Here is a 27,149-nt window from a genome sequence, read left to right as displayed (position 1 = left end):
CACTGTCTGGGAAGCTTCATGACGTTAAATTTTAAGCTTTGTCCTCTCTGAATGATGGTGGAATCATTTTAAAATCAGTCCAGTAAAAACACATAGAGTCTTGTACTGCTTTCCACTACTGCCACTTTCTGTCTAAAGCTTAAAATCATACCTCCTTACTTCCCTTTTGCCTTGGATAAGGTGAGATTTGTGGCCTGGGACACCAGCTACAGATGACTGAGCTCCTAGCAACTCTGGCTGGACCTGCAGAGTGTGGGCAGACCTCTTGCAAGGATCCCTAGGAGGGCTAGGTAGACCCAGCTCAGGAACCTGGGTTGCTGGCATGCCTACACAGCAAAGAGGACCCCAAGATGCTCTTTTTCCCATGAGGAGACATTGCCCCCTGGAGCAGGGGGCAGGGGTTGTTTTGTTCCAGCAGAAACAACTGCCTTTCACTACAAAGGCCCCTGTGTGAATAGTCACTCTTCCAAATGAGGGTTTGGTGGATCCCAGCTCTCTTTTTAGGAGCAAATAACCTCTTCTTTTTTCTTCTTTCTAGGTTTGTGGTTACCCCCTGGCTGGGCTTCATGGAGAAATCTTCTCTGATTTCTAATCTGAATCCCAGAGCAGCCCCCGTCTTTCAATGGACAGAATGAGAGGCCTTCTGTAACCAGGCATAACTGGCCATCATGGGGAAATTGATCAGGATGGGAGCGCAGGAGAGGCGGTTACTCTGGCCAAAGCGGCTTCATTGGAGGCGCCTCCTCTTCCTATTGGGAATGCTGATCATGGGTTCCACCTACCAGTGCCTGAGGAGCCCCCGGGGGCTCCCCTCACTGTGGGCAGCAGTCTCTTCCCAACACCCTGTAAAATTAGCCAGCCGGGACCTTTCCAACAATGAGATGATGATGGTGAGCAGTGACCCTCCAAAATCTAGCTCTGAGATGGAGGTTGAGACATGGGCACCCCAAGCCACAGTAGGCAGAGATGGAACAACACCTGGTGTAACAATGGAGAACACCCCCAGTATACCTAGAAGGATAGCCAACGTCATTCCAGCAACACCCAAGAGCAGCGACAGCCCAGCAGCAGCCCACACAGAAAAAGTGAAGGAAGACACCCCAGCCACACCCAGTGGAGCACTGAATCACTACCCTCCAACTTCAGGCAGACCAGTGGTAAATAATTATACCCCATCAACACGCAGGGGAGAAGTGAAGAGCTATCGCCCAACTCAAGCCAGGGGAAAGGTGAGGAAATACACCCCATCCCCACTTGGTAGGATGGTGAACAGTTACGCCCCATCCACATTCATGACAATGACCAGGAGCCATGGGATCACTCCCAGAGCAACAGTGAAAGACAGTGAAATTATGACAACCAACAAAATACTGGAGACCAACCCTTCCAAGAGAGTATTGGGGGAAACCACCCCAACTCCTCTCAAGGGAGTAACTGATAACGCCCTACCCTTCCTGATAAATGACTTAGAAACAGACATCTTGACTTCTCCAAGGAATGTGGCAGAAGACAAGACCCTAACTACCACCAGAAGAGTGGACAATAATAGCTCAACCAACCACCGGGGATTAGTGGGAAAAAACAGCCTGACAACACCCCAAGGAACAGTCCTGGAGCACACCGCAGCCACCTCTGAGGGGCAGGTGGCAGTAAGCATCACGACAGAAACCAAAGCCTCTACTACTGCGTGGAAGGCTAGGAATCCCTCGTCCAGAACCAGTGCACCGACCGTTGGAATATCCTCAGCCACCTTCTGGGGGCTGGTGAAGAACCCTTCACCAGCACCCACCACTCCAGCAACTCCCAGGGTCAGGGCAAGTCCGACCACTCAGGTCCATCACTGTGTGGTTGTGGAGCCAGTCCCAGTCTCATCCACTGTCCCCTCCCCCAGTCTGACAACAGCTGGGATGCCAGAGGCTCCCAGTCCCTCAGTACTGCCTTCTGGGCAGCCAGACCTCCACCCCAAGGCAGAGTACCCCCGAGACCTGTTCAGTGTGAAGGAGCGGAGGCAGGGCTGGGTGGTCCTGCACATCTTTGGCATGCTGTATGTGTTTGTAGCCTTGGCCATCGTTTGTGACGAGTACTTTGTCCCAGCCCTGGGTGTCATCACAGACAAGCTGCAGATCTCTGAGGATGTGGCAGGTGCTACCTTCATGGCTGCTGGAGGCTCTGCCCCCGAGCTCTTCACCTCCCTCATCGGCATCTTCATCTCCCATAGCAATGTGGGCATCGGCACCATAGTGGGCTCTGCGGTGTTCAACATCCTCTTTGTCATTGGCACTTGTGCCCTCTTCTCCCGGGAGATCCTCAACCTCACCTGGTGGCCCTTGTTCCGTGACATCACCTTCTACATCCTTGACCTAATGATGCTCATCCTCTTCTTCCTGGATAGCCTCATTGTCTGGTGGGAGAGCCTGCTGCTTCTGCTGGCCTATGCCCTCTATGTGTTCACCATGAAGTGGAACAAACAGCTTGAGCTCTGGGTGAAGAAGCAACTCAGCAAGAGGCCAGTGGCCAAGGTCATGGCCCTAGGGGACCTTAGCAAGGTAAGAACAGGTTGGCTCAGGCTTCTCTGCCCGCTTTTGGGCAAAAGGGGTGGGGGAAAGCCAGGGACTGAAGAATGGAAAGTGCTAGGTCAGACCTCAAGAGATGAGTGAGTGTTCTGGTTCCCTTGCAATGCATTCAATATTTATAGAGTCCTGTTCTCTGCCAGGCACTATGCTGGGGCTTTTGCAGGAGTGACCTTGGGTCAGCCCTTAATCGTCCTATAAAATGGTTATTATTAGGATCCCCCGTTGGCAAGGGAAGAAACTGAGGCCTAATGAAGTTAAACCACTTGTTCAAGGTCACACAGCAAATAGATGGTGGGGCCAGGATGAACCCGGGTTGTTCTGATTGGGTCTTCAGAAATGACATTTGAGCTGGGCTTTGGAGAATGTCCAAGGAGATATCAGGCAGGGAAAAATGATAAAATGGGCATGGTGTGTAGGGTTTATCTAGCACCCTCACTTTCATTTAATCCTGTTTATTCACATTCCAGACCTGGAGGGGCTGGTAGTTTGGTTAGGATCTGAGAAGGAGGAGGCTTTTTGAGTTTTGTTTTGTTTTTAAAATATTGAAGATGGGAGCTCCACTCATCCACTGACAAGCCAGCCGTGAGTGCAGAGCCCTTTCTCTGTGCTGACTGGAGACTGAGAGCTCCAACTCTGGGGCATTCTTCTGACCCCACAGTTCCTTTCCAAGAATTTTTCTGCCCCTGTGAGGGACCTTCCTCCTAAATTCATTGCATGATTCAATAATCTGGATAGTGAAATTTAATTGGGAAAGTGATCTCTAAAAATTGATCCCCAAGTATTTTGTTCCTTGAGACTCCAAAGTGAGGGTACCCTAGGGAACACAGACCCCCATTTCTCTCATGCTCCTAAAGGGTGAGTTTGGGCAAAAGTTGGTTCATAGCCTGCCTGTTTCAGATCTCAGGCCACTAGTGTGAGCAGAATTTTGCATGCAAAGAGTGGAAGGATTTAGCTGCTTAATCCAGTGCAGTTTTGATGAGTGGGCAGGATGGAGACCAAACTCAGCAACGTGTCTCAGAGATGTGTGATACAAGGAGATGAAATGTACTTCCTTTAGGACTTCTGAGGTATGTGTGGTGTTCAGAGCATAGAATTGAGAGTCAGGAAACCTGGGTTCTAATCCAGTTCTGCCTCTAACTATGTGACCTTGGACAGGTCCTTTCCCATCGCTGGCGGAAATGACAGAGTCCAACTAATCATGCAAATGTTCTGTGTAGCGGTAACATTCATTGATAATGTCTTGTGTCTAAATGAGTTCCGTTCTGTCAGGCCCAGCACAGCTGTTGTTTCTCTGATCTGGTCAGCTGACCTCCAATTAGTACATTTTTGCAGATGGCCCAAAAAGGAGAAATATCCTGCCCAGGGTTGGACAGCCAGAAGGTATCCTCACTGGAATGGGAACCCAGTATCCTAACTCCCCATTCAGTACTATTTCCCTCCAGTTGACTGCTCTTAAGAAGCCAGAGGCTTAAAAAAGAAAGGGAGGCTCAGAGCACTACCTCATTTAATATGAGGAAACAGGGTCCTCCCTCCTCATGAAGTTCTCAGGGCAGGCTTTGCTGAGGGTGGCCATGAAGTCTGGTACTATTCTCTGAGAAAGTATCTAATGCCTTGGTATACATTAGGCCAGCAGTTTTCAAAATTGGGACTTACCTGGTGGGCCAGTGGTTAAGACTTCACCTTCTGATGTAGGGGGTGCGGGTTTGATTCCTGGTCGGGGAGCTAAGATCCCACATGCCTCATGGCCAAAAGGCCAAAATGTAAAACAGAGGCAATATTGTAACAAATTCAATAAAGACTTTAAAAATGGTCCACATCAAAATGCCTCTTGACTTGCCTCCCAGTCCTTCATAGTAATTCTGTTTTTATTTAAACTCTGCAAATTCTCAATTTTCAATTTTGTCAGAACTAGACCATCAAAGCAAAGCTTGCCAAGCAAGTAAAGCATAATCATGATTTCAAAAGAGAATTTGTAACTTACTTAAAACATTCTGCAAGGCCTTTAGTAACAGATCTTTGCCAACCAGTGAGAGCAGTGCTGATTACAACTGTTCTTATCTATTTATTGAAACAGATCCAGTAAGAATTTTTTTTTTTTTTTTTTGTGGTACGCGGGCCTCTCACTGCTGTGGCCTCTCCCATGGCAGAGCACAGGCTCCGGACGCGCAGGCTCAGCGACCATGGCTCACGGGCCCAGCCGCTCCGCGGCACGTGGGATCTTCCCGGACCGGGGCACGAACCCGTGTCCCCTGCATCGGCAGGCAGACTCTCAACCACTGCGCCACCAGGAAAGCCCCAGTATGAATTTTATTAACAGCATTATTTAAAAAAAAAAGCAGGTTGAAATACTGGCTGTTCTTGAAAGTAAATTTATATTTATTTAAAATTGAAAACCTATAGTTAGGACTTTGCAGTACTAACAACTACCTTCTAAAAATTAGTCCAGATAATTAAAGTGTAGCTATTTTGAAGTGATTTTTAAAAACATCTGGATTTCGAGTTTCACCCCAGGTTTCTTAAAGCCAGAGAGAGCGGTAACTGCCTTTGCTTATATCATTCTGTGTTTGGCTGCCCCTGTGATCTTGTTAGAGGGAGGTAAATTATCCTGTACTTCAGTGACAGACTGAGGCAAGCCATTCTGTTTGAATTCTTGAAGCAGTTCTCTGAAAATCCAGTCTTTGATCTAGTAAACTGTGTTAGTATTCATTTTTGTGATTTATGCAAGGATGTGTACTCACCTCTGCAAATTATCTTACTTTAACTATGAAACTTTTTGAAAATGAACATGCCTTGCTTACTCACTCACTCACGCTGACCTATCAGTTCACACCTCTTCCCTGACTAATGGGTTCCTTCTTTGAGCTTCTCCTTGAGAAGGCAGGGGGTCAGGGAAACTGGGCTTATTCAGTCAGCCACACACCCAAAGGTAAGGAAGTAAGAGAAGTGGGGAAAGGCCAGACCGAGTGGTAGGGAGTCAAGGAGGAGGGTTGGGGAGAAATCAAAGCCACAAGTGCTCAGGAAGTTTAAGCAGGGGGAAGACAATTAGAGGGCAGTGGGAGCCAGCTCCTTCTTGGAGGGAAACAGGAACGGGAAAGACACTTGGGCCTCCCCCTTCCTCTGTTGGCAGCCTGGGGTGAGGTGTGGCCACAGTGTTAGGGTCATCATTGCCACTAAATGGGGGAAATAATCTTTATATCTCCCAAAGGGCTGAGCCCAACATCTCATCCCTAAAGCAGAAGCTCCACAAGTATTTGGTGGTTTCCTCAGGGAACTCTAACAGGTCAGGGTCTCCAGTTTATAGAGAAAATGGAGTAGGGGAGGGAATCCATACTTGTGGAGGGCCTATGACATACGTACATTATCTCGACAATTTCTCATAAAACCCCTGCAGAAGGGGAGTTCCCTGGTTGCCTAGTGGTTAGGATTCTGGACTTTCACTGCTGTGGCCCAGGTTCAAGCCCTCATCGAGGAACTGAGATCCCCCAAGCCCTGCAGCATGGCCAAAAAAAAAAAAAAAAAAACCTGCAAGAATAAATTGTTATTGCCATTTTGCAGATGAGGAGACTCTGAGGCTCGGAGAGGATAATTAACTCTGCCAAAGTTACACAGCTAGTTGGTGGTCCTTATCACCAGTTTATGAATCCGTTTATCTGGGTTTTAACCCAGTATCCATGGCTAACTATCTCTGTTATCCTGGGCAAGTCAGTGCTACTCCACAAACCTATATTATTAAGCACTTAAATGAAAAGCAGTGTGGGAAGTAAAAAGATCATGTCCCTTCCAGTAGAAGGGACAGACATAGACAAAAGTAACTCATAAAAGGAACACTGTGCAAAGTGCTGCAAAGTCACTTTGCTTTTCTTCGAGGTCTCACGCTGCTCATCTGTAAAGCGAATGGGATGGACTAGTGTAGGGGTTGGCAGACTTTTACTGTAAAGGGCCAGACAGTGAATATTTTAGGCTCTGTAGGCCATATAGTCTCTATCCGACTACTCAACTCTGTTGTTGTTAGCATGACAGCAGGCACAGACAATAAGTAAACGAATAGGAATACCCCTGTGGTGTTTTACTAAGCAACATAATCGCAGGTGTTCTCCTACCTGAACAATTTGGAGATGTAAGATCAGCAGAGAACGATTCATTTTCTTATCAGATATTCACCCAACTGATTATCTGTGGAGTTTCTCAGCTGGAGGACCTTTCACTTTACTTTTTATTCTGCTCTGGTAATCTAGAACCAGGATGAAGTTTTTTTTGTGAATGATTCTAATCAGAATTTACTTAAGAGTATTTTCAGAAAAAATAAATGTATCGTTGAACATAGACACATAGTAACTATTTTAGAGTCTTTCTTTTGACACTGGCTGGAAAAAAAAAATTCAAAGCTAAAAATATTTCAGACAACATTGTCAAACTGACATGTATTGGTTTGAGGATGCCTTTTATGAACCCAATGAAGAAATGGTAAATGTTTTTTTTGAGATATATTAATTTATTTTTAATTTACTTATTTAATTTATTTATTTTTGGCTGCATTGGGTCTTCATTGCTGCGCGCGGGCTTTCTCTAGTTGTGGCTAGCGGGAGCTACTCTTTGTTGCCGTGCGCGGGCTTCTCATTGTGGTGGCTTCTCTAGGTACAGGCTCTAGGCACGTGGGCTTCAGTAGTTGTGGCTCATGGGCTCTAGAGCGCGGGCTCAGTAGTTGTGGTGCACGGGCTTAGTTGCTCTGCAGCATGTGGGATCTTCCCAGACCAGGGCTTGAACCTGTGTCCCCTGCATTGGCAGGTGGATCTTAACCACTGTGCCACCAGGGAAGCCCAGAAATGGTAAGTGTTTGCATAGTTATCGACACAGTCTAACTTAGCTTGCTCTGAAACTTTTTTACCTGGTTTTAAAGCTCTCGGTGTTATTTGTTCTGGCCCCAAATGACAAATATTTGACCTTCCTTGACCATGCATAGTTGCAGAAAGCCAAAGTTGAGGCTCTAGCCTGGCTGAAAAGCCTTATTTGTATTTGAAGGATGATGGGACCTTCTTTATAGAGAGAGCTACAAGCTTAGCTAGAAATAACTGGCTATCTGCATGAGATGCTGATTGGCAAGACAGCCCTGTGGGGCACCAGTGGTGAAAAGGGATGCAAGGTGGGGAATGAGACTGGTCCGGGCTCCTTTGGAAACCCCATATCCACATTCAGCCTCCAGGAATACTTCAGAATGTGAAACTCCAGGAGGAAGTCTGCCACTCTTTCTTAAGTGCATTGCAGGCTATTTTCTTCTTGGCAGGGTTTTTTCTTAAACCAACCAGCAGAAACCCCAAGCAGACAAACCTGGTGCCTCCTTAGGAACCAGTCATCCCTTTCCTGTCAGGGTTAACATTTACTCCAGTGACCTGTACTGCTAGACAACCAGCTGTCTGCTGTGGAGCCAGGGATGCTGGACAGGAAGCAGCCACCAGGGCCCTTCCTGCCTCTGTGGGCCTGACCTTACTAGCCTGCAGGGAATCCACTTTGCTCCCAAAGAACTCATCCTAGCTAGGCTGAGGGGTTCCCTCCTTTAATTTTTTTTTTTTTTTTTTTTTTTTTTTGCCGTGCCACGCAGCTTGTGGGATCTTAGTTCCCTGACCAGGGATCAACCCGGGCCCTCAGCAGTGAGAGTGTGGAGTCCAGGGAATTACCTAACTTCTTAAATAATAGTCAGCTTCCCTCCAGTTGTCAGGAAAATATGGTAAGAATCAAATTCTCAGTGTAAAGGCTTCTTTTCTTCATAAAATTTTCTTAAGCTTTCAGCATTCATCTGCTGGTGGGTGCTAGCAGATGACAAAATGAATGCATAAGAAACAAACAAATATTAACAGAAAAACTCAAACATCTGGTCATGTCTGGTAGAATAGCGTGTTGTTTCCATGGATGTGTGTATGCTTTTAAGAGATTTTACGTATTCTGTTACTCATACAACAGAGTAATCTTTTTTCCTAGTGTATGTGATGAGATTAAATATGAAATTAAATATTCATGGTGTTCTACAAATAACAGCATGATTTCTAGATGCTCTGCTACCTGAATAAATTGGAAATATAAAACTAACAGAAAATGTTTTAGTGTGGGGGAGTGGGCATATGGATGATAAACAAGTAAAATGACATACTTCTGAGTGTGCAAAGTGCTGTGAAGGAAATAACGTATGTGATGGAGAGTGACTGTAGGTAGTGGGCCCCCTTTAGCGAGGGAGAGCAGGGGAGTCCTCCTGGAGGAGGAGAAGTTCAAGTAGACAGTCCAAGTAGAGTTCTATGAGAATTCTTCTGGAATTCTTCCCCATGCTCCATAGGGGAAGAGGAGGAAACAGCATTTGCAAAGGCTCAGAGCAGGGAAAGACCTTGGTGCACTAGAGGAAAGAACTGGAGGCCAGTATAGTGAGTAAGGGGACACTAGAGACGGGGATGAGAGCTGCTTCATCAGGGCCTTGTGGATTAGATACGGAGTTTGGATTTTATTTGAAGTTCAACAGGAAATGATGTAATGAGGAGTCATAGTTAAAAGGTCACTCTTTAACTGCTATGTACAAAATGAATGGTAGGTGTGCAAGGGTGGAAGTAGGGAGTCCAGTTAGGAGGCTGTTGTGGGCATCCAGCGTGTGTGTGTGTGTGTGTGTGTGTGTGTGTGTGTGTGTATCTTTGAGAGATATTTTGAAGACAGAATCGTCTGGATTTGGTGATGGTGTGGATGTGGAGGGTGAGTGGAAGTCAAGGTTTTTCGCTTGAGCAGCAGGGTGGATGGTGGCGCCATCTAGTGAGAAAAGGAAGACTACAGGAAGAACAGGTTTAGGAAGACTCAAAAGTTCCCGCTCTGGAATGGTGAGTTTGAGTGTTTATGTCACCTCCAAGTGGATATGTCTATGAGGCAGTTGCACAAATGGGCTTAAAGCTTATGAACAAGGTCAGGGCTGGAAATAGAGATTTGTGAATCGCCAACAAATGTATGGTTATTAAAATCAAGGACCAGCTGATGCTACTCTGAAAGAGAGAGAGAGATTAGGATTAAGCCCCAAAGAACTCTGATGTTCATTCATTTGGCAAACATTTATGGAATCTCTTTGTATGAAACCTGTGTAGGGTCTGGGGATACAGTGAGAAATAAGGCAGCACTCAAGGGGCTCAACCTAGCAGAGGAGCAGGAGTTGATCCAGGTTTTGTAGGGTCTGACACTCTTTAAGAAAAGGAATATAAAACTATTGCTACAAAATTAAATATGAGGCCTCAGAAAGTGTTTGTGAGGGGAGAGATGGGCCTTGAAGTTTAAGCTTCATCAGCTCTGTGGTAAAGCCCCCTTAGTGGGGAAGACAGAAAAATAAAAGTAATATTTACCATATCACGTGTAATGATACAGGTAAGTGCTGAGGGATTTAGCACTGCCGAGAGTGGACATCTCAACAAAAGTCAGGGAAGGCTTCCTAAGGGAGGTAGGTGATTCTTAGCTGAATCTTGAAGGACAAGCAGGGGTTGGCTGACTGAAGAAGGGATAGGAGTCTCCTAGGCATGTATAAAGGCCAGGGGAATGAGAGAGGGTGATGAGACTATAGCTGCACTGTCCAGTATGGGAGCCACTAGCTACATGTAGCTACTGAGCTCTTGACATGGGGCTAGTCTGAATTGAGATGTGCTGTAAGTATAAAATATACATTGGGTATACTAGTATGAGAAAAAAGGTAAAATAGCTCATTGATATTTTTATATTAATTACATGTTGAATTATAATTCTGATATATTGGGTTAAATAAAGTACATTATTAAAATTAATTTCACCTGTTTCTTTTACTGTTTAAAAATGTGGCTACTAAAAAAATTAAAATCACATGTGTGGCTTGCATTCTATTGCTATTGGACAGCACTGAACTGGAGGTAAGCAGGAGGGTGGAATATGCTCAGCTAAGGAGTGTGGACTCCCTCCTGAGGACACTGAGCCCCCAGGGTGCAGGGGAGGGACATGATGTGCTTTGCTCAGAAAATCACTCTGGCTGAAGAGTGAATGAGGAACCAGAAGAGGAGCAGTCCAGGAGTCAGGAGGCTGTTGCAGCATTGTAGGCAGGAGAATAGAGAAATGAGGCCAAATTTGAGGACTTTCAGGAACTAGATCTGACAGTTGGTTGTAGATGAGCTGTGAGGAAGCGAGGAGGAATTTGGGCAGACTTTTGGGTTTCCAGCCTAGACAGGTGAGTGGATCAGGGTGCTAGACTGTATTCAATGAAGGTAAGACTCAACCAGGCATTCAGTAAATCTTTGTTGAATGAATGTTTAAAAAACCACACAGACCAGAATGTGCAGTTCAGGAACTGTGTCATGGGTGGTCTAGAAAGGGAGAGGTCAATGATTAACTGCTACATCAGTGGGAGATAGGAATTGGAGGTCAGGAGGACAAGCCCCTGCAGGGTCGCCCTGTTGACCAGCACAGATTCCCGTGAACGGCTGGCTGCAAGGGATCCTGTTGCTCATCCTCATCAAGATGCATCACAGGTGTTGGGGGTTTGGCTGGCATGAAGACATCTTCTTTGGTTTCCTCAGCCCTCTGGTTAACTTTCATGAGGAGAGGGAGAAGGTGCGGATGATGGGGCTGAAGAAAGAGGAGGATGATTGGTGTAGTGTGAGAGGTGGATGTGGGAATGTGTTTGTAATAAGGGCATACTCTGAAAGCACCTACTTGCTGGTACCGCTACCCATATATGGACCCATCAGTCACACTGAAATGTAGACAAACATTTATATCCATCTACCTGAAATGTCAGTAATATGAAACAGAGCCACTAGGAAATATAAATTTGACTTCATTTCCTTATTGATGCTTGGGGAAAAAATGTGATTTAGTAAAAACAACAACAAAAACAATCCTCTGAATAGAGATTAGGAGGTCGGGGGTTCTGTCACTATTGTTGTGAGTGTGGGCAAGTCACAGAATCTTTTCTGCATCTTAGTTTTGTCATCTGCCAAAATAGCAATAATAATACTAGCCTTGTCTGTTTCATAGAATTAATAATATGGAATGAGAAAATGCATGTAAAGGGCTTCAGAAAGTTAGTGCATACTGAGGGTAGAAGATGTTGATATGTGCAATGAACAGTGAACCCGTAGAGAAGTTATTTTGACTTAAATAAATCTGAATGGAAGAGAAATCATTAGGCATGTGCTTCGTGGGGCAAAAGTCAGTCTCTCCTGCCCTTTTGTGGACAGAACCAGCCATCCCAAAGGGTAGCCCTGGCCTTTCGTACTTCTAAGAACTCATTGGGTGAGAGTTGGATGTGATAAATAGTGAGGTGGCTGGGCCAGTGGGGTTTCGTGCTGTAGCCTCCAATATCCCAGAATTGTGAAAGACGGGATTTGTTCAGAAAATCCACAGTGCCCCCTTCATATTCAGATTGGTTATTTCTGCTTTGGTTCGTTCATTTGTATGTTCGTCCATTTGTTCATTCATTCAACAATGTGTATCCAAGCATTCAAACCTCTCCCATCCTTCGAAGATTATCCAAACTTCACCTACTTTCAGAAGGCTTCCGTGTCCATCCCAGCACAGCACCTTAATCTGTGCCTCTCATTTCTTCAGGCACATTCTGCTTTGTCATGTGTTCATGTTATCATTGGTCTCAGTTCCTTTCTGTAAGTAGAATCCATGCCCTAAACATCTTTGTATCCCTACAGCACTAGCACACTGCCCGGTATACAGCAGGTACTCAGAAATTAAGAACTGAATGAGTAAACAAATTGGGCGGATGGATGGGTGGGTGGCCCTGAATCAGGCAGTATTCTCTGTATTTTCTGATCAGGCAGAGATGGGAGTGTAGCAAGTCCAGTTCTACTTCTGGCCTTGGAGGTTGGTGAGGTGGGGGAGGCAGTGGAAGGTGAAGACAATTACTGGGGGCAGCCATTGGTGACCCTGCTGCCTGAAGATGGCGCTAGAGGTCACTTGGCTTATCTACTCGTTGAGCTCTCCTTAACCGAGCATCTGCTGTGTACAAGACACTATGCCACAGGTTAGGGGAACAGAGATAACTATATGGTAGTTCAAAAAGACATGAAGTCTAGCTGGGTAGACAACTAATATGTGTGAACAATGATGATTTCTTTAGAAGTTCAGATGGTGTTACGAGATAGTAAATGCCAAGTGGCAAGCTAGAGGTTCAGAGAGTAAATACTGTGGGCGTAATGATTCTTCATCTCGGGTCTTCTAGGTCTGTCCCCTTCCCCAGCTGGCTGCCCTACAGCTTCCCCAGGACACTAGCAAGCACTTATTCGATTATAGAGCCAGATTTTTGGTATCACAAAGTGTGTCCACTGTTGTTATACAGCTTTTGAGGAGAGAGGTATTGTCGAGAGCTGGAGTGAGGGCTGGGGTGGCGGTGAGAGGGGCCATTTGGGAAAGCTTTATGTAAGAATTCACCCTGATTTTTCTGAAAAATAGTTAGGCATAGAGGAATGGAGAAGGCATTTTAGGCAGAGGAGAAAGGCATGAACAAGGGACTAGGAATTGGAATTGGTTAGGTATATGCATGAGACTGTTCATTCATTCATTCATTCAACCACTGTTTTCTGAACCCTTGCTAAGTGCCAGGCAGTGTTCTCATGCTTGACATACAAGCATGTGTCATGAATGAAACAGTCTGCCTTCAAGATGCTAGTGGGACAGTCAATTTACTTGGGTTTGCCAACATACAAATAACATACAAATAGATTGGGGAAAGTGCTATGAAGGAAAAGGAGTCAATAAAAGAGAATTAGCTGGGCACCTTAGCTTCCCAGAGGAAGGTGACATGTAAGTGGAGACCTGAAACGTGGGGAGTGGAGGAAAGAGGGTTCCAAACAGAGGAGGAGGGACCGTGTGCTGAGGGTTTCAAGGTGGGTAAAGAGGATGGTGCATTTGAGAGACTGAAAGACAGCTGTAGCTGGTGTTACTGGACCTCAGTGAGTGGACACATTTGACTGGGAATACTGCATGCAGGCTGAAGCCAGACTGTGGAAGGCCAGGCTGGGGGTGGTGGACATGTTAAAACATTTTCTGAGGCCAGATTATCTCTGGGTGTGTTTCTGTGTTCCCACATGAGGGCTGCCTGGAGAGAGAGGGAAGTAGGGAGGAAGGGTGAGGGTCTCTCTGAACATCTTGTGATTCCTGTCCCTATTTGCAGCTGGGCGATGGGACAGTTGTGGTGGATGAGCAGCAGGATAACAAGAAGCTGAAGGTGGGTGCCGTGTGGAGTCTGCCCAGTGGGGTTACTGCAGGGTTTCAGAGGACAACCACAGACCCAGGGCGCTGTGGCCCTGATGCTGGGGATACTGGGCTGGGCTCAGACCTGGGAAGCTCCTGGGAACGCTGCCAGGGTGAGCCAGGGAAGGAGCCAGAGGGACTGTCACCTCCAGGTGGCCTTGGAGGAGGTGCTAGCTTGGGAGCTAAGTCCAGAATGTCACTGCTCACTGTCTGTGTGAGCTTGGTCCTCAGATTCTGCATCAGTAGAATGACTGGACTAGATGAACCCAAGTCCCATTTTGTAGACCCAACACTCTATGATTGAGCTAAAAGCCTAATTACCTGCGGCTTTGGAATGCCCCAGAACTAAGAGAAACATACGAGGGGTGGGGCGGGGGGATATGAGGTTTCTGAAAAACTGTGTCTTAGCTGTCTTTGGCCTGTGGGCATTTGGGAAGAAGTGGGGACCTTAGAGAGAAGAGGCCAGGGTCTGCATGAAACCTCCCCCATCCTACGAAAATCCGTAGGCCTGTTGTGAAGTATTGTGTTACTATAGCCACTAGATGGCAGAAGAGTTCAGATCCAGAGGGTTGGTTGGTAGGGAGGGAGGGACCAAGCAAGCAGTTTGTCTGACTTTGAATGTTCCCTTGTTAAGTCAGATGATGTTTCTATGTGTGTCGCTATCGTAATTTAAAAAAAAAAAAAAAATTCAACTAAGTTTAAAAATCAAATCAGCTTTATTCAACAATTCATGAATTGGCCAGCATCCCATCTAGCAAATAGAAAGGAGTTCCAGGTTGTTTCAGGCAAGGTCACCTTCCTTTGGGGGACAGCAGGGGTCTGTCGGGTAGATTACCTCACTAGTGTGCTAACCAGTTAATTCCAGACTGACTGGTTAAGAGTCCATTCCCAGGAGGGGCTGAAACTGCAGTTAGGTATTTTATGTTTCGGTTTGGTGATGTGGGCAGAGTACAAGTGACTCCATTTTGGACCTGTTGTCTCTTTTTTAGCACTGTGAATGAATGTGTGCCACATCCGTGTGTCTGCACATACAGATGTGTGTATGTGTGTGCCCGTGAAGGTCTCTTGAGCATGTGGGTAGAAAAGAAAGGGCTGGAATCAGAAGACCTGGGTGCTAGTCTTGACTCCTTCATTTACGACCTTGGATAAGCCACCCAGCCTTGTTGAGTTTTCATTTCTTTTTCTGTAGGCGGGGATCAAAGCCTTGCTTATGTCTGGAGGTGGGACAGTGATAAAGCACCATGATGCTCTTTGTGGACTGTAAGGGGCTGTGCCCATGCACCGTGGGGCTGTCTGTGAGGTGTATGGGTGAGAGTGTTTCTTTGAGGATGTACTTGCAGGGATGGACAAACCCTCGGTAATGTGGTATCCTTAATACACGTTGTCTGCTCCCTGTCAAAGAGCTTGGGGAATGACTTGGTATGTAGAATTAGCCAGTCATGGAAGAGTTGAGGGGAGGCTGAGAAAGAAAGCACTGTAACTGTCCTGTTGAGGTGAAGGAAGACGGGGTGCCAGGATAAGGCTCCTGTGCTTCTGGCCTGATCTTTATAGGAGGGAGGAGGGTTAGTGAGGCCCCCGTGTGGCTCCTCCCCCGGCTCGGGCAGAGGCCCGCTGAGGCCTGCGCTGCTCTCTCCTGCTTAGCTCGCGTCCGTGCTGACCCAAGGGAGCAGCTTGGCCTCTCTGCACAACAGTACCATCCGCAGCACCATCTACCAGCTCATTCTCCACAGCCTGGACACTCTGGGGGAAGGTAAGCAAGGTCTGCCCAGACCTGCGTGGTCTCCCTGTCCACTCCTTCCCTCCTGCAGCTGAACAAGAACTGGGACTTGCAAAACTGAGAGGCAGCAGGTGGAGTGAGGGTGGGAGTGGGAAGAGAGTTAGCAGAAGAGAGAGGGTGGTAGAGGCAGGCAGTCTGGGAAGACCCACCAGGAGAGGGCCCCGAGGAGCTAAGGTCCTTAGGTATCCACATCCCACTACCTCCCTGTCTCCGTGTCCCTCCTGTAAAATGAAGGGTTCATCTGCAGTGAGTGAGGCCATGAGTGTCATGTGCCGTGCACTGGTCTATGTTGGGGCTGCCCTCCGTGACTTTCCTGCAGAGCCCACCCCCATGAGTTAGCCCCCAGTGTCCCACAAGAGTCTCCAGCAAGATAGTGTGGCCAGGGCTGCTTCTGGGGGCAATCACCTGCGGGGCCCCAGAGCTGGAAGCTCTGGATGGTGCCTCCCTTGCTCTGTATTCAGCTCCAGAGTCCTAGGAAGCCTGCTGACCCCTCCCCAAGCCAGGTATCCCAAAGGACACCCTGGGGCCACCAGGACCACTTCTGGGAGTGGTGAGGTCCAAAGTGTAGTGGGAGCTGATGCCCAAGTTGACAAATGATGGAGGCAGCTGAGATCCTCACCCACCCACTTTATGGAGACCTGCCTTCTGCCCCGCTTCCCCAGAGAGCTTACCTCGCAACAGGCTTTGCAGGCCCCTAAAGGGCATCCTCAGGTACGCTTCTCTTCTCCTTGGGCACCTCTGTCTCTGGGACACTGCTGCAGAACTGGAGCGCCAGCATGAGGCCCATCAAGGAAAGGTTGGCCTTGGGCGGAAGCCAGGGAGTTTGGAGTGCAGCTGGGCAGGAGGCTGAGGACTGAGCCGAATATGACACCAGAGACTGATCCATGAGCCCCAGGGACAAATTTTAGGGACCTCAGTATTTCTCAGGCCCTGAAGCATCTTCTTCACATATGATACTGGGTTGTTGGTGTTTAAAACAAGCATATGGTCAAAGACGAGGTGATCAAACCTTCCCTAGAAAATTCTCATGAGGAGCTTCGCAGACATTGGGAAGAGGCCACCCCCCTGTCAGCTCCAGAAAACAGTATCCCTGGGGTTTCAAGAGTGGAGTCTGCAGCATTGGACAGCCTGTGGGTGATCAGTGCTGGGGGCGTATCTGGCCTGGGCACAGTTAAGGAAGCTGTATCCCTGGGTTAGGCCTGGCCCTCCTCGTGGAATCAACTGACTCAGCAAAGTCTTAAAGATAAAGACCTTCTCCTGGATGGGACTGCAGGGCCCCCTGCCTGGGCCACTTCCATGAGCAGCAGCCATCTGCTGGCTTGTCCTAACAGGATTATGTGATGTCCAGGCCATGTCCAGGCCAGGCTGAGGTCAGAGGAGATTGATACTAAGGAGATGATCCGGCCGCACTGAGAGTTGAGAGGCCATGTGAGGAAACAAGCGCTGGGGGAGCCAGTGGCAATTATCCCCAGGAAGACAAGCACGCTTGGTACCCTGTGTGGGTGTGCGATGGGTATGGAATGGCCCTCCCAGGGAATGATTGCTTATGTGCCTGGGATGCAGTCCCGCTCAGAGAAGCTGGCCCTGATCCTGCACCCTGAGATTCCATCCAGGAAGGGCCGGGATCAGGCAGGGCTGGGATGAAGGCCTTTGTTCCCAACACTTTGCAGATACATGTTTGTGTTTCCGTATGCTCTTTCCAGATGGCTATCCAGATGTTTCCACCCTTTCCAAGCAATGAACTCTCTCCACAGAGCTGATCCATGGTCTGAACTCTTACCCTGGGTAGGGGCTTTACCTCTCCAGAATCCCATGCTGCTTCTGGTGATTTCATTCACACATGTGCGTGTGTATATGAGAGAGACAAAGAAAGAGACAGAGATAGAAAGGAACAGAGAGAGGCCCTTCAGCGGACCTGCTTTCCTCGGTGGCATGGGAAATGAGAGGTTAGGGCGTGTGATGAGGAAGGAGAAGGAAAGAGGGGAACTTGGTTTTCTTGCCAGCTCCTCTAGCCAACAGTCAGCAGGTATTCTCAGCACCAGGACTGGAACCAGGGGAGCCCTTCAGAAAGCTATGCGTTGTTCAACAGAAGACTGCAGTGCTTGATCAGTGCCAAGGGGGCACTGGAGCAGTCTGCATGAGGTAGGCAGTGGAGTGCCCACCACCTGACATCTCAGTTCTGACGGGACCCGCTGAGCAGGCCCACCAGGACACTTCGAGGGACCACACTTGCCAGAGTGATGGCTCTGCAGGATGGAGCCTGTTGCCAGAGGCAGCTGCAGCTCAACCAGCCTGATTGTTTAGGAGACAGGTTGAGAGAAGGAAACTCCAGACCTGCTTTTGTGTCCTGCCCATCCTGGACCCAGGCAGAGTTTGATTCCCAAACCTTCACAGTTTGCCTGTATTATGGACTAGAGGATCTTCAGGGTCCCTTCTAACTCAAACCCTCTGGAATACTGGGCCTCAGCAGTGCAGAGTTGCTTCCTGGGTGGAACAGCTGCTCTCAACTACTATCGTCAACTCATCATTGTCGTCATAGCTAAAACTTATGTAGTATTTTCTAGGTGCCAGGCACTGGCTTAAGCACATTCATATATTAATTCATTTATTCCTTCAACAACTCTGTAAGATTTTTTTTTTTTTGGGCTGCATTGGGTCTTCCTTGCTACGCGTGGGCTTTCTCTAGTTGCGGTGAGCGGGGGCTACTCTTCATTGTGGTGCGCGGGCTTCTCATTGTGGTGGCTTCTCTTGTTGCGGAGCACGGGCTCTAGGCATGTGGGCTTCAGTAGTTGCAGCACACAGGCTCGGTAGTTGTGGCTCACGGGTTCTAGAGCGCAGCCTCAGTAGTTGTGGCACATGGGCTTAGTTGCTCCGCGGCATGTGGGATCTTCCCGGACCAGGGCTCGAACCCGTGTCCCCTGCATTGGCAGGCAGATTCTTAACCACTGTGCCACCAGAGAAGTCACTCCGTAAGATTTTGTAGGTGAAGAATCTGAGGTACAGAGGGTCACCCAGCTGGATCCAAAGCTAGCAAGTGGGCAGAACTAGGATTCAAACCGAGGCATCTAGCTCCAGAATCCATGCTAACTTAGCAATATTTAATTGCAGCAGTTAAAGTATTTATTTATTTTGTCTCATGGGACTCCCCACATCAGTGCTCTATCATATTACTGCCTTTTTAGAGAGGGGACACTAAGGCGTAGAGAGGGTACACAGGCTTCCCAAGGTCACCCAGCACTCACAGGGCAGAGCCAGCCTGGAACCCAGAATAGACCCCATGGCTCCACTTTGCTCTTACCCTTACGGACTGCACAGCTGTGAGGAGGACGCTCATGAGCTCCTGCACTTCAATCTCTGTGCCTCTCAGCTTGAAATTACACATGTACAGCACTTTGCATGTTGCCTGGAACAGTCCATATTTGAAAGAGAGTTGACTTCCCCATTTCTCTTTTCTGGAAATCAGGGCAGCACTATTCTGTGCACGATGCTCTGTGGACTGCCAGCAAGGCACAGAGTGTACACAGGGATCTGGAAGGAGACTCTGCTTGGGCTGCAGGTGTCTGGAGTCCAAAGGAGAGTGGCAGGGAACTTGGGTAGCAGGCTATTTTCCCCTTCCCACTGGAGAGGGGGAGGCTCATGAACATGGCCACCAGTAGTTCCCCTGGAGCCATAGCAAAGCTTCTAGTAAATTCATAGAAATTAAGCTGCAAAGGACCCTTACAGACAATCTAGTCCAAGGATGGCAAAAATATCTCCCTGCCATTATTTCTTCATTCCCTGCCCATTGCAAATATCACCGATGAATCATGGTACTCTCCTACCAAGCTTGGACCAGAATTCTCAATTCAGCACTCAAGCAGCCGTCACTTGAGTTCATAAAGGAAATAAATCCTATTTGTTGCCCCCAAATAAAGTAAACCATGTCATTTTATCGGAAGTAGGCCTAGAGAGGGGAAGTGACTAGCCTAAGTGGCTAACCTAAGGTCATAGCCAGTTAGTGACAATGTAGGGAATTTAAGGCAGAAGTTTGGGAATTGGGCACCATGAACAAGCCTAGGAGGACCAGAGTCCAGATGTTGCAACTTCCAGGCCAGCCTCTTTCCACCTACTTTCAGCTGCTCTGACTGTCAGCTGACCAAACCTAACTGAATGGTGTAGCAGGGATACTGGTGGTCTTGGATAAGATGTGTTTCCTTTCTCATTCACAGCCCGGCCCTCCAAGGACAAGGAGGAGGAGAGCTTGAATCAGGAGGCCAAAGCCAAGCCTCAGGCCAAAGCAGAGAGCAAACCAGAAGGTGAGAGGATTGGTGAGACCAGTGGTGTTTTCTCCTGCCACCTTCCTCCCTCCTGTCAGCCAGGGACTGGGCGGCCTCCTGGTCCTCTCTTAGCCAGTCAGCTGGAGTGATGAGCTGGTGCTCCCCTCCTCCCTGCTGCACTCCGGCCTCCTTCCTTCCAGGGTGCTCCCCTCCTGGCGTGGCTGCAGCCCCGGAGGTGGCCCCTGTACAGCTCCCTCCGTACTCTCCTCACATGGGGTAGGCAAGGCCTGGCAGGGGTTATTGAACTTCTATTTCTTTTTTGCTAAATCTTGTCCCAAATGAGATTCTATTGGACTCTATTTCTTCTTCCTGTCACTTCTACACAGTGCTGCTAGGGAATTGGTCTGAGACCAGTAACCCCAGTGAGGGAGGGCCATCGGGGGTCTGGTGATGAAAACATTCAGCATCCATGTGGCAGCTGGGACACGGTAGTGAGACAGCTACTGCCCAGTGGGCTCTGCACAGCACACCAGGCCTGCCTGATCCACCCAGCAGCTTCGGAGGGAGGGAGGTAGAGCAGCAGTCATTGTTCCCATTCTATAGACAAGGAAACTGAGGCTCAGAGAGGTCAAGTGACTTGCCCAAAGATATATAGCCAAGAAGTGAGAAAGCCTGTACCTAAACCTAGACCTCCAGACTTTCCAGTTCTCCCTCTCCTGCAGTCCTATTCCAAGACTCCCTAGCTGCTGCCTTTGAAATCATCAGGCTCCTCTCATGCAGTTGGTAGGGGAAGGGTTCAGGGCGCTGAGAGCTGGGGCTTTGCCCTCTCTTTTTAAGCTGTTCCACAGTATCCTTGGCTACATTGCCAGGATGGAAATGTCTGAATACAGGGAGAAGAGCAAGGAGAGCCACTTTCCCAGCTGTCCTTCTCATCTGCAGGACATTCTCTGTGGACAGGACAGTAACAATTCACATCACATCATTTTCCTTTTCCTGTTAACAAGAAATTCCCCAAACAAACCTTCTATGACCCTGAAGTGGACAAGTCCAGTAGCCTGTAACCACTCACACCAGTCTCTGCCAGCTGCCCTCAGAACCTGGCACACTCTTCTGACCTATCCCATGTTTATCCTTTAAAGAGGAGGAGCCAGCCAAGCTCCCTGAGGTCACGGTCACACCCAGGCCCCTGCTCCAGACGTCAAGGGATATCAGGAGGAAGATCCTGGCAGTCAGGTAGGCACAAGCCTCTTCCCAGGTGTGGAATTTGAGAGGCCCAGGGAAGGATTTGCCAATCAAAAATCAGTCCTTCCTGAAGATTGGAAATGCTATTTGAGGTTCATTCCTCTGGTGTAAGCATTGCCCTTTCTTTGAAGATCAAACACCTCATGAGGCCAGTTTAATTCACTAATACCTTAGTATGAGTAAGATAATATGTATGAGAATGTGTTGCCAACCTATGTCCAATCAGCTGTGGCAGGGAGAGGTGGCGTGCTTTGACTCCAGTGTGGGAGAAGGGAGCTACCGGTCAGGGGCTATTAGCAGTTGACAGTTTTCAGAGAAGAGGGTGCAGGCTGGGCAGACACTCCTGTACCTATCATTTAAATGACTTGTCATTTCCTCCAAGAAGCCTTCTCTTCTGATGAGGGTGGGGAAGGGAGGGCAGAAATTATTTCAGACTCAAGTCTTCTCACTCTTCATTTCCAACTGAAAGCACAGGCCTCATGGATATTAATATTTGACTTCTTCATTGAGTGCTCTGAACCCTGGTTACATATTAGAATAATTTGGGGGAGCTTTAAAAACTGCCCAGGGCGCACTTTCAACCAATTAAGTCAGGATATCTGGGTTGGGTCCTTGGGCATGAATGTTTTAAAATCCTCTAGGTGATTTTAATATGCAGCAGAGTTGAGAATCATTGGGCAGTGCTGGGGGTTGGCAGTGTCATGACATTTGTTATGGATGACGTACTCCATGAGCATACAGCCCAGGTCATTTGCTCAAGGGATTGGACCAGCACATTGTTATAGGTCATTTAGGAGCCAAATCTGAGGACCCTCAGAATCAATGGCTTTCAGAGTGAGTGGAGTCAGTCCATGGTTCCCACACATCGGTCTATAGATGCATTTATTGGAAGCACTTGTGAGCATATTAAAATAGATTCCTGGCTTCCAGTCCTAGAGATTATACTTCAGTTGGTTTGGGGGGGCAAGGAAATCTGTATTTCTAGTAAGCTCTCAGGCCACCAGGTTTGGGAACCAAAGATCTCATTCGGCCCTGGCATTTGCAGAGCAGGGTAGCTTGGTGGTTAAGAGGCCAAGAGTTGGACTATCCATATTCCAATCCCAGCTTCATCACTTACAAACTGTGTGGACCATAAGCAAGTTATTTAACTACTCTGTACCCTAGTTTCTTCATCTGTCAGATGGATTTAGTTCTGCCTATATCATAAATTAATTGACTCATGAAACATACTAAGTGCTAGTTGTTATGACTATTATTATACCACTTAGCATGATGCCTGGCACATAAATACCCTCAGAAAATAGGTATCCTCCTCGTCATCATCATTTTACACATATAAGGTAATAGAGCAGTTGAGGAGTTTTAATGGACTCAGCAATGTGATGTAACCACCAAAAGATACCATGTCATTTTAGGCAACATTAATGGAAGCACAGTATCTAAAATAAGGGGGGTGATAACCCTGTTTGACTCTGTGAAGTGTTCTGTGTTGTTTTAGAAGCCTTCTCATGGGATATAAGCTAACTAGAATGAGTTCACCAAGAAGGAGAGGAGGCTTTAGGCCATAGTATGGGGGAACCATAGAAGGATCTGGGAATCTTTAACCCAGGGAAGAGAGCTGTCTCATGGAAGAGTGTTATGTATGGCTCCCAAGAGTAAACCTATACACAGGAGGTAGAACTTTGGTATAAATATGACTTCAAACCAATCAGAGTTGTCAAGATGACAGAAGCTGCTTTAGGTGGTGAGTTCTCCATCCCTAGAAATGATCAAATAAAGACCAGACCACCACTGGGTAGGAGTGTTGTGAAGGGAATTTTGCTGAATGATCGCACTAGTTTCTTCCTCATACTCAAGCTTTTAGATACATTCTGAGAACAACAACAACAAATGTGGGGAAAAACTGTGGGGAGGAACAAGCAGGGCAGTTATTTCCCATTAATCTGTTGGCTTTGGATTGCAGGGAGATGTGGCTGAAGCTGAGAGCACAGGTGAAAGGACAGATAATGAGGTTAAAACTCCTGGTGAAGGTGAAAATGGAGAGCAAAGTGGAGGTGAAGCTCAACCAGAAGGTGAAGGTGAAGAAAAAGGAGAGAATGAAAGTGAAGGTGACATCCAGGCAGAAAGGAAAGGAGAGAATGAAAGTGAAGGTGACATCCTGGCAGAAAGGAAAGGAGATGATGAAGGTGAAGGTGAAATCCAAGCAGGAGAAGATGGTGAAATGAAAGGTGATGAAGGTGACCTCCAGGCAGAAAGGAAAGGAGATGATGAAGGTGAAGGTGAAATCCAAGTAGGAGAAGATGGTGAAATGAAAGGTGATGAAGGTGACCTCCAGGCAGAAAGGAAAGGAGATGATGAAGGTGAAGGTGAAATCCAAGCAGGAGAAGATGGTGAAATGAAAGGTGATGAAGGTGAAACTGGAGAGCAGGAATTGAACGCTGAAAATCAAGATGAAGCCAAAGAAGATGAGAAAGGTATAGATGGTGAAGAGGAAGGTGATGGAGGTGAGAGTGAAGACGAGGAGGATGAGGAGGAGGAGGGAGAGGAGGAGGAGGAGGAGGAGGAGGAGGAGGAGGAGGAGCCTTTGTCCCTGGAATGGCCTGAGACCAGGCAGAAGCAAGCCATTTACCTCTTTCTTCTGCCCATTGTGTTCCCACTGTGGCTGACGGTGCCCGACGTTCGGAGGCTGGTGAGTTTGCCCAGCTGTCCCCAAGCTATCTGTCCCCAGGGAGGCTGTGGGGTCTCTCGGCACTCCCCCTCAAGAGGACGGAAGGGACAGGACAAACCAGCTTGACAGGGCTCAACTACAGAGAGGATCTGGGATGGAATCTGCAGCTCTAGTGGGGACCATGCACCTAAGGGGACACACTGATGGGCTTGGGAGGCCTCAGAATGTGCTTGTTTCCATCACTATAAGCAACGTGAACTAGCCCCTCCTCGAATTCTCAATTTCTTGATTTTAATATGGGAATGATGCCACTGCACACCCTCCACATTGCACAGGGATATTGTGAAACCCCAGGGTGATAAGTGCTGTTTCTACCCAGTATTCCTGTTTATAAGGAAAGGTCTGACTAACATACCCCACCCAAAGGGGAACCATGTTCTGTCTCTGGGTCCAGAGAGGGGTGGGGTGGGGAGAGGTTGCTGAAGCCAAACCAGGTACCTAGATTGGTCTGGTTCCAGGGCAAGCAGGTAGCTCTCTTCAGTTTGGCAACTGCTGAACCCCCTCCTGTGTGGACTCCCCTATGGGCCACCAACCCCATCCTTCTCAAGGTCCTCACTGGAGACAGAGATGGAAGGTCAAACTTCTCCACATCCTCTCCATGACTCCTCCAGCAGATCTCTTCACTGATACTGGGGCTCCCTCAGAAGGGCCAGAGACCTTTAGCCTCTGCAACTTATTTCTCTTCCTTTTCAAACAGGAGGCTAGGAAATTTTTTGTTATCACCTTCCTGGGATCCATCATGTGGATAGCCATGTTCTCATACCTCATGGTGTGGTGGGCTCACCAGGTGAGTGTACGGCAGGAACTAAATCCTGCATTAGCAGGTCAAGAGGACTTTTTCTATTCAGGGTGAATTTCTGGTACTCAGGGAATAGCGAGGACCAAGTGAATTTGTAGTTTATACATTGTAAAGGCTAAAAAGTAGACTTTATATTCCAGGGAATCTAGTGCTTTTCAGGTGTGGCTCTTCTGTCTTGTAGCGTGACAGAAGGCCCTTCACAACCTGATCTAGTTGACCATTCCTTCCTAGCATTATCCCCTGCTTCCTCTGTTCTGTATCCCACACTTCTCTCCACCTGGTGACATCATACACACTGTGAGAGCAAGCTCAGTTTTGCCTCCGTTCTGGCGTTTAATCAGTCTTCTGAGTGCTTAATGGCTTTGCTGTTCTACCTAGAATATTGCACTTAAGCACAGAGCTGTATTATTATTATTATTTTAAATATTTATTTGGCTGCATGGGCCTTAGTTGCAGCACGTGGGATCTTTCGTTGCGGCACGCAGGCTCTCTAGTTGTGGCGCAGGGGCTTAGTTGCCCCGTGGCAAGTGGGATCTTAGGTCCCCGACCAGGGATTGAACCCACATCCCCTGCATTGGAAGGTGGATCCTTAACCACTGGACCAGCAGGGAAGTCCCTGTTTTATTATTTACATGCTTTTCTCTTTCAAGCTGAGAGTAGGGTCAGTGTTGTACTGCTCATACTTCTACCTCCAGCCTCTAAAAAGTTCCTGGCACACAGCAGGTGTCCGTGGTTCTGGAAATGGAAACTTGACACCAAGAGGCCTTTGGAGGAGCAGTTCTTTTGGGAAGGTAGAGGTGTTGTAGTTGGAATGACAGTAAGTGGTATCATAGGTGGACTTTTACTCCAGTTTAGAAAAGAGCAGCATCATTCCCTGAAGCTTTGAGCAGGGGTCCTGTTCTTTCTCTCCATGGCCCATCTCCCCAGCTGTTAGTTCTGCTGTGACCCTACCTCACTCAGGCCAAGGGAATGTGAACTCTGTGGAAGGTGTTGGTTTTGCACAAAGTAGTATGTGGTTGGTGCTTTGAAGAGCCTCAGATTTTTCACTTGGTTTCTCATTACTGTTACTATTTACCAGGTTGGTGAAACAATAGGGATTTCTGAAGAGATTATGGGCTTGACAATCCTAGCAGCAGGCACATCAATTCCTGACCTCATCACCAGTGTGATTGTCGCTCGGAAAGGCCTGGGAGACATGGCCGTGTCAAGCTCTGTGGGCAGTAACATATTTGATATCACCGTGGGGTGAGTGGCAAAGTTGCTTTCTAGGGCATGATATGTATGACTGGCAAACACTGTGTTGGCTCTGTCTGCTGGTTTTTTGCTCCATTCATTATACATGGGATAAAAGGGCATTTATGTTTTTAGCTTCTGCAAGGCAACAAAGTATCCTCCCTTCATTCATCACAGCCAGATAGGATAATAGAACTAAAATGCTGCCTGAAATGTAACTGACTAGAATTTATAGATGAATTGAAAAATGAAGTCCATTAAATTCCATTACCAAATACAAATGCTCTGCTCACTGACCCCCAAGGTGGAGGAGGTGGGGTTGGAAGAAGCAGTGACTCAGTCTTACTTCCTGACATTCTTGCTTCTTTGCATTTGGACTCCTGCTGGCTCAGAGGTTCTAAAACCATTTTGTATAAACAAACAAATGCTGCTTACTTCTGTACGGGTTTGCTTACCCCGCTCCTCCCAACTTTGTCAGAGCAGAGTGTCCGCGCTATTTTCATTTCCCCAATCATGTTCTGGATTTGGGTGGTGGCTTTGGTTTCCTTAATTTGTATATGTGTGTGTTTGCAGGGTGGGGCAGGTAAGAGGGCATAGGAGAGCCCTGATCACTAACGAATGTAAGGAAATGTTATCCTGAGCTAGGCCTTATCCTGATTTAGAGAGTCACACATCTACCAATTTAGGTTAGTCATACAGAAGTCATGAAGTATGACGAAAACAAACTCAGACCCAGAAAACCTGTTTTAGTCTTAGGCTCTCCCAGTTATCAGCTGTGAGTACTTGGGCACATAATTCCCTGAACCTTAGTTTTCTCACCTTTAAAATGAATGTTTTCTGCTCTGTTTCACAGGTTTGTGTAAAAATGAGTGCTTTGTAAATTGTAAAATACTGTTAAGTATATGGCATGATTATAAACATTAAGAATATTCACACTGTTTCTTCCATCTTGCAGCCTGCCCCTTCCTTGGATGCTTTTCTCTTTTATCAATGGATTACAGCCTGTTCCTGTCAGTAGCAATGGCTTGTTTTGTGCCATTGTTTTGCTTTTTCTCATGCTCCTGTTTGTGATCTCTTCAATTGCATTATGCAAATGGAGAATGAACAAGATCCTGGGCTTTACCATGTTCCTCCTGTACTTTGTATTCCTGATAATCAGTGTGATGTTAGAAGATCGAATCATATCCTGTCCTGTGTCTGTCTAAGTCAGTCACTGTTGCTCAAAATGGACACGGATCAGAAAACCATGCCAGAAGTTACTGTACCACTTGTTACATTAAAGAATGAACATGATCCAGGA

The 27,149-nt window shown here is 47.4% G+C and overlaps 1 protein-coding gene across 1 annotated transcript; it reads left to right on the top strand.

The window, feature by feature from the left end:
- Positions 1 to 609: 609 nt before the first annotated feature.
- On the top strand, positions 610 to 27,112 carry SLC24A1 (solute carrier family 24 member 1). Its single transcript, XM_032617708.1, is given in 10 exon segments — positions 610 to 2,546; positions 13,735 to 13,788; positions 15,456 to 15,564; positions 19,800 to 19,886; positions 20,987 to 21,027; positions 21,030 to 21,080; positions 23,053 to 23,778; positions 24,515 to 24,604; positions 25,695 to 25,861; positions 26,805 to 27,112. Coding segments are annotated over 10 exon segments (3,453 nt in total). The 5' UTR covers positions 610 to 668; the 3' UTR covers positions 27,055 to 27,112.
- The last annotated feature ends 37 nt before the right edge of the window (positions 27,113 to 27,149 follow it).

This window comes from Phocoena sinus, chromosome 2 (assembly GCF_008692025.1).
Source record: "Phocoena sinus isolate mPhoSin1 chromosome 2, mPhoSin1.pri, whole genome shotgun sequence".
In the NCBI taxonomy this organism is placed as follows: Eukaryota; Metazoa; Chordata; class Mammalia; order Artiodactyla; family Phocoenidae; genus Phocoena; species Phocoena sinus.
This window is presented reverse-complemented; position numbering and strand designations above follow the sequence as displayed.